General features: G+C 41.9%; 1 protein-coding gene across 1 annotated transcript; it reads left to right on the top strand.

Annotated features, from left to right (window-relative positions):
• The first annotated feature begins 2,703 nt into the window (after positions 1-2,703).
• LOC109094260 (tripartite motif-containing protein 16-like) lies at positions 2,704-6,852 on the top strand. The gene is made up of 6 exons (XM_042769137.1): positions 2,704-3,360; positions 4,232-4,327; positions 4,407-4,640; positions 5,302-5,497; positions 5,604-5,651; positions 5,879-6,852. The coding sequence occupies exons 1-6, from the start codon at positions 2,791-2,793 to the stop codon at positions 6,451-6,453; spliced, it is 1,719 nt and encodes a 572-aa protein (XP_042625071.1). The 5' UTR covers positions 2,704-2,790; the 3' UTR covers positions 6,454-6,852.
• Positions 6,853-7,841: the final 989 nt, after the last annotated feature.

Raw genomic sequence — 7,841 nt, 5'->3', positions numbered from 1 at the left:
CTAAACTCACTAGTTCAAACTTATGCGCCCTCCAGAAGCTTGCATTCAGCAAGTGAACGGTGCCTTGAGGTGCCATCCCAATGAAGTTCAAAAATACTCTCACGGACCTTTTCCTGGACTGTGCCTGGCTGGTGGAATGACCTCCCAATCTCAAATCGAACAGCTGAGTCTTTACTCATCTTCAAAAAAAATCTACCTTGACAGCAAGCAGTTTCGGCCCAGATTCGGCCCACATGTTGGCCGGATCTGGGCCAAAACTGCTTGCTGTCTGGGTAAAGATTCATCTTTTTCGCCAGCACCTGACCAACTAATACTAGCACTTACCTTTACTTTTCTTGTCTATCCTATTCTTGGAAAAAATAAAAAAATAAAAAATAAACTTGCTACGAGTTCTGAGCTACACTAACTGAGACTTGTCATGGCACTTGTATATTGTTGTTGTTCTCTCGTTGGTTTGATTGCTTCTATTGTTCTCATTTGTAAGTCACTTTGGATAAAAGCGTCCGCTAAATGATTAAATGTAAATGTAAAAATTAAATCTAACGTATAATTAAAACGATGAGTGGGCCTGGTGACATTTTGCTTGACTCCAAAAGAGTTTATTAAGTCAGTAAACGCAAGTCCTAATGCATCATTTGTAACAGTAGTTTGGTAGAGTAGACTCATTTAGACCAATATAATAATTTGGTTTTAGCCAGGTTTCAGTCAAGCAGAGTACATCAAAACTATTATCTGTGATCATTTCATTTACAATAACTGCTTTGGGTGTGAGTGATCTAATGTTTATGAGCCCAAACTTTAAAAATCGTTTTTGTTCATTTTACATTTTTCTGGTTTAATCACGATAAGATTTTTTCTAGATCCTACATTAAATTTATATTTTGACCTCACTATTTGGGGCACAGACACCGTCTTAATAGATTGGGCAGCGCAAGTACTTCTATCATTTAAGCGGGTAGAATAAAAGCCATCATAGCAGTTATTTAAGAATTGGCTTACTAGTCACATGGAGCGTAGAGTCCTGGAGATGTTGTCCGAGAGGAGTTCTACTCCGACTCTGCTGGGGTGCGGGCCATCAGCACGAAAAAGCCTAGGACGCTCCCAGAAAAGATTTCAATTATTAACAAAGAGCAGTTTCTGTTCTTTACACCATGACAATAACCATTCATTTAAAGCAAAACATCTACTGAACCTTTCGTGTCCTCATCGATACGTGGGGAGAGGTCCTGACACGATGATCGTCGCTGCAGGCGTTGTGCTGCACACCATCTCGATCAGGCTCCTGAAGTCCCTCTTCAGCATCTCCGTCTGCCGCTGCGTGGTGTCGTTAACCCTGGCGTGAAGCACGACCATTCTGTGGCTCTCATCGGCCTCCAGGATCGCGGGTATCTGCGCAGAAACAATGAGAACACGAGCACCAGGGAAACAGTGAGCGTGCACTTTACCTTCGGCTAACTTAGCACGGACGTGTCGGACGATGGAGTCTCCGACGATCACAGACGAAGCAGTTCCGAAGACCGGATGGGGAGAGAAGCGGTTCCATGTGTAGATCTCGAAGACCGGATTGGGAGAGGTTGTCGCCCGGGGCCTGGCTCGCGTCCTCCGCTGCGGATGCACCCAGGGTCCGTGGTGTCCCGGCGCCGGAGTGAAGGACATCTTGGCAGATCGCGTCCTGGGTGCACCGGGCCTGTGCAGAGAAACACACGGGGTAGAGGTGGTGGGACTGTTAGCAGTGCGCTGTATACTTACCCCTGACTTGTGAGCATGTCTCCGCTCTCTCAGCTGGGACTGCCTCTGCTCCAGGACCCGAATCTGCTTCTCCACGGCCTCGAACGTGTTGTCACCTGCACTTAAAGGTAGACATACATCCGCCATTAAAGCAAGTAACAGTGAGTAAAGCAATGGTAATGTGTGTGAATAGAGTATTAGCAGTTCTAAAGTATACGGCCCTGATGGATGCACTCAGGGTCCGTGGTGTCCCAGCGCCGGAAGACATGACTCAACAAACAGGAAGTGACTCATATGGCCTGCTCTTTTATAAAGCAAGATGCCCTGTTTGAAATATATGACATGTTTGGTTTATTTAAACTGAAAAGAGAAAATATAAATTAAAATGATTACAACAAGGGGGAGGAGAATTTATATGTGCGTCTGGTTTTTTAATGAAAAACACTTCTGCAAAGGATACACCTGTGTATCCTTGCTCATAGTTTCTCAGGAAGCCTCCTCCTCTCTCCTCGATCCTCGCCTCATCGCGGTCAAATTAGAGACAAGCACAAGCACCCCTTGTGTAAGCTCATGACACTGAAGGTCAGGTGACCCGTCAGGGGAGGCTCCTGCCAGCCGGCTGAAGATTCAAGAAGAAGCTGTAAATCTGGACACAGTTTTCTGTCCTGCAGTACAAGTGTAGTAATTGAGATGTAGTATTAGTGTAGGTTTTAAGGCTGTTGTCGTGCTTCTCTTGAATTCTTTGAGTGTTGGTCAGAGACTGACATCTAGTAGACATTTCATCATCAGTGTTCCCCATTCCTCGTCCAGGAGAGTCACTTTCCCACAGAGTTCAGTTTAGTCTCTGATTAAACACACCTGATTCAACAATCTTTGTGTTCACTTTAATAACAACTCAGCAGGAATGAGGAACCTGCGTTACAGACTCACAGACACACCTGTTTTACACATGTCACTCAAAAACACAGAGTGCGTAAACAGGAATCACATGATTTTAAGGAAAGAGAAACTGAAGTGTAGTTGAGCTGTTGTGTGTTTGTGTCTCTGTATTCATGCAGTAAAATGGCAGAAGCCAGATTTTCTCAGGATGAGTTCATGTGTCCAGTGTGTCTGGATCTCCTGAAGGATCCAGTGGCCATTCCCTGTGGACACAGTTACTGTAAGAGCTGTATTACAGACTGCTGGGATCAGGAGGATCAGAAGAGAGTCTACAGCTGTCCTCAGTGCAGACAGACCTTCAGTCCAAGACCTGCTTTAGCTAGAAACACCATGCTGGCTGAAGTGGTGGAGAAAATGAAGAAGACCAGACTCTCTGCTGACTGTGACGCTGGAGCTGGAGATGTGCAGTGTGACGTCTGTACTGGAAGAAAATACAGAGCCATCAAGTCCTGTCTGCTGTGTCTGAACTCTTACTGTCAGAATCACCTCGAACAACATGAGAGCTTCTTTAGAGGAAAGAGACACAGTTTGATTGAAGCCACTGGACGACTGCAGGAGATGATCTGCAAGAAACATGAGAAGCTCCTTGAGGTTTTCTGTCGCACAGATCAGAAGTGTATATGTGTGCTGTGTATGGATGAACATAAAAACCATGAAACTGTATCAGCTGCAGCACAGAGGACAGAGAAACAGGTATTTAACACTAGACACTGATGAAATATTGCTGACACTCATGTTTATTATTGGCACATTATGAACAGCTTACAGTATTCACACGACAGCAGAAATAACAGCAGCCTCAAAAAGAGTTTCACTGTTTACTGAAAAAGCACCATAAACCTTCATCAACACAATCTTTCATAAAATAGGCTTTGATTAAGCAACAAAAAATAATGGAGCTGTCACATATTCACAGAGTTTGTACTTTGTTTTCAGTCTGCACCATTTTCATTCTCATGGCTAGTGATTTTGTTTGATTTAGTACTTTAGTTTGTTTGTTTCCGGTCATAACTGTCGGGTCTCTTCCATGTGTAGATGTGTTGTAGCTGTTCTCTCTGTTTGTAAATCTTGCCTGTGGATTTATTAAAGACTGTAACCTTCATCATCGTCTTCATGTGTACTAACAGCACAGCGTTGTGACAGGAGTGAACTATTCCCCCGTTCTTTGACAACATATATACTTTCATCAGCAAAAATACAATATAAATGCATTGACAGATGACCTTCTGTTCAGTAAATCTGACTGAATACAGATGATTTCAGTCATTTATAGCTTCATTTTGTTCATTTATTTTCTGTCTAGAGACAGATCTTAATTATGTAGAACACAGAAACACTGTCAGTGTGAAGCTCTACGTCTGTCTGTTTGACTTTTATTCTTACACTTGTAGTTTGAAACAGGTCTTAATTCATGTGTGATGCTGATAAATGATCAATCATCACTTCTGGAGTTTGAACCTACAGTCATTAGTTATCAGCTCCACTTTTCCTGGATTCATCTGTTCATGATGATTTAGAGTCAGTAGTTTTCTGTGAGATTCACTCTCATCTGTTTGTCCTGCAGAAGCAGCTGAAGGAGACGCAGAAGACGCTCCAGCAGAGAATCCAGCAGAGAGAGAAAGATCTTCAGCAGCTGAGAGAGACTGTGGAGTCTCATAAGGTGAGTCTGGAGAAGAAGAGAAGTTTGTCTCCGTCTCAGTTCAGACTCACTGAAGCTGAATCACTGTGTGTCCTAACAGCGCTCTGCACAGACAGCAGTGGAGGACAGTGAGAGGATCTTTACTGAGCTCATCCGCTCCATTGAGAGAAGCCGCTCTGAGCTGATACGACTGATCAGAGATCAGGAAAAGACTGCATTGAGTCGAGCTGAAGAACGACTGGAGCGACTGGAGCAGGAGATCAATGATCTGAGGAGGAGAGACGCTGAGCTGGAGCAGCTTTCACACACACAGGATCACATCCAGTTTCTGCAGGTTACACAGATCTAGAAGAACAGGGTCAGAGTGGACTTGAGCAGATCCTGCTGTGACAGAGACTCACAGAGAAACATTTCATGAGTGTGTTATTATATAATCATCAGACTCTCATCTGATCATCTTCTTTTGAAAGAAATGAATGGCTTTCAGCTCTGGAAATCTTGCTCAAATGTGTCTCATGTCAGAACTTTTCAACTCATTCAGCAGCACCAGACTTCAACACATTTTGATTCATTTGTTTGGACTTTCAGTTATGGATTTTTATTTGCTAATGTAGCTTCTCTCTCTGAATAATATTATTTTGTTCGGAAAATTACAGAAAGACAAAAATGCAAGCTGATGCTAATAATATGTGTTTCCTTGATTTTGTTTAAAATGTTTCATGAAATCCTGGAGTGACTGAACAATGCTTCAGCGTACTGAAACCAAACAAAACCTGACCATGTCTTAAAGGTCCTTGTGAAGTTTCAGTGTCTAGTAGTTCAGATTATGTTGCACTTATATTCGTGTACAGCTCAATTTACCCATCCTTTAAAATATTCTCTGACAATATATTCACTGTGCATCTGTCCAAACAGTCCCACAGACAAAGATCAAATCTGATGTTCCTGCAGGTTATTGGATGAAGTGTGGAGCTGATGATTTGTGTTTTCTGTAGAGTTTCCAGTCTCTCTCAGCACCTCCTGAATCTACAGACGGAAATGATGATCTCTTCAGTTCTCTCTTCTCTTCTGATGCTCTGAGAGAATCTGTCCATCAGCTGAGAGACAAACTGGAGGATTTCTGCAAAGAGGAGCTCAAGAAGATCTCAGACAGAGGTAAAGTCCTGGAGATTCATCTGCTCTCAGAAACCAGTCCATAATCCTCTCATATCATGGAGAACATCATATTAGAAATGTGTTTAGGAATAGATACAGGATCATGAGGAATCTCACTGTTCATGTCTGTTGATTTCCACAGTCACATTCACCAACATTGTTCCCAGAACCAGGAAGGACTTCCTACAATGTAAGTCAGTAAGAAAACCAGGAGAAAAACTCACTGAGTGTGTTCATGTTCTTCCTGTAGAAGGTGAAAGAAGAGTTTTATAACTGATGATGTAAATGATGATGTGCACAGATATCTATTCATCTGTACTGAGACACTGATGATACACTGAACATGAAGAGTTCAGCTACATGAAAAGATCAAACAGATTTATAATTGCTGATTCTGATGTGTTTTATCTCCATCAGACTCCCATCGGCTCACTCTGGATCTGAACACAGTGAATGAATGGCTCCGTCTGTCTGAGAACAACAGAGTGATTACATTCACTGTCACAGATCAGCCGTATCCTGATCATCCAGACAGATTTGATCGTGTGTGGCAGGTGTTGTGTAGAGAGAGTGTGTGTGGACGCTGTTACTGGGAGCTGGAGTGTAGTGGGAATGATGGTGTGTGTATGTCAGTGTCATATAAGAGCATCAGCAGGAAGGGAGGTGATGAGTGTGTTTTTGGAAATAATGATCAGTCCTGGAGTTTGTGCTGCTCTCTCTCTGGTTACTCATTCAGACACAATAACATACACACTGATCTCCCTGTAGAGTCCATCAGCAGTAGAATAATATTGTTTGATGATAACTCTAGAATAGTATTGTTTGATGATAATTATAGAATAGGAGTGTTTGTGGATCACAGTGCAGGAACTCTGTCCTTCTACAGCGTCTCTGACACAATGAGCCTCATCCACACAGTCCAGACCACATTCACTCAGACGCTCTATCCTGGGTTTAGTGTTGGTTTAGGATCATCAGTGAAACTGTGTTGATGAATCAGAATAGATTGACGAGAGATTCTACCCATAATGCTTTGAGCTGCATGATGAATCAGTAACAGTTAGATGTTATAGAGTCTCTTCATGACATTAATACTGCTGCTGAACTTCTGTCACTGAAATAACGTCAGAATAAATGTGTGTAATAAATCCTCATATAGACAGTAAGATCAGTGTGTGTGTGTGAGTCCTGCTGAGTGACAATGTGTTTCTGTGCTTTTCTCAACCTCTGTTTGTTGTTGATGGAAATCACTCATTTAGTTAATATATATTAATAATTAATAATAATGATCAATAATTAATGGTTTTATTCAAATAAAATATTTGTAATCATATTTTTTCAGTGTTATTTCTGTTCTCTGGCTGATATAAATAAAGCTTTTACCCACTTGATGGACAAATGTGATGGTTTTATTCCTCTGTGCAGATCTCCAGAACACAAATCAAGCACCTCATTATAGTTTCTTCTCTCACCCTAAAATCAGCTGACATAAAAATCAGATGAATCATAAAAGGACAATACAGGTGCTTCTCAGTAAATTAGAATGTCGTGGAAAAGTTCATTTATTTCAGTAATTCAACTCAAATTGTGAAACTCTGGTATTAAATAAATTCAGTGCACACAGACTGAAGTAGTTTAAGTCTTTGGTTATTTTAATTGTGATGATTTTGGCTCACTTTTAACAGTTGGTTCTTCAAAACCCACCAATTCACATCTCGACAAATTAGAATACTTCATAAGACCAAAAAAAAAAAAAACATTTTTAGTGAATTGTTGGCCTTCTGGAAAGTATGTTCATTTACTGTACACGTGCTCAATACTTGGTAGGGGATCCTTTTGCTTTAATTACTGCCTCAATTCGGCGTGGCATGGAGGTGATCAGTTTGTGGCACTGCTGAGGTGGTATGAAAGCCCAGGTTTTTCTGGATGACACGTGGCCTTCAGCTCATCTGCATTGTTGTTTGGTCTCTTGTTCTGACAATACCTCATAGATTTCTCTCTCTGGGGACGTAACAGGTCTGGTGAGTTTGCTGGCCAGTCAAGCACACCAACACCATGGTCATTTAACCAACTTTTGGTGCTGTTTGGCAGTGTGGGCAGGTGTCAAAATCCTGCTGGAAAATGAAATCAGCATCTTCAAAAAGCTGGTCAGCAGAAGGAAGCATGAAAGTGCTCCAAAATTTCTTGGTAAACGTGTGCATTGACTTTGGTTTGTCGAAAAAACAAAAATGCGACCAACACCAGCAGATGACATTGCACCCCAAATCATCACAGACTGTGAAACTTAACACTGGACTGTCAAGCAACTTGGGCTATGAGCTTCTTCACCCGTCCTCCAGACTCTAGGGACCGTGGTTTCCAAATGAAATACAAAACTTGC

The sequence above is a fragment of the Cyprinus carpio genome, chromosome A2, assembly GCF_018340385.1.
Source record: "Cyprinus carpio isolate SPL01 chromosome A2, ASM1834038v1, whole genome shotgun sequence".
Taxonomy (NCBI): domain Eukaryota; kingdom Metazoa; phylum Chordata; class Actinopteri; order Cypriniformes; family Cyprinidae; genus Cyprinus; species Cyprinus carpio.
The sequence above is the reverse complement of the archived record's forward strand: the minus strand, read 5'-3'. Positions and strand labels throughout refer to the sequence as shown.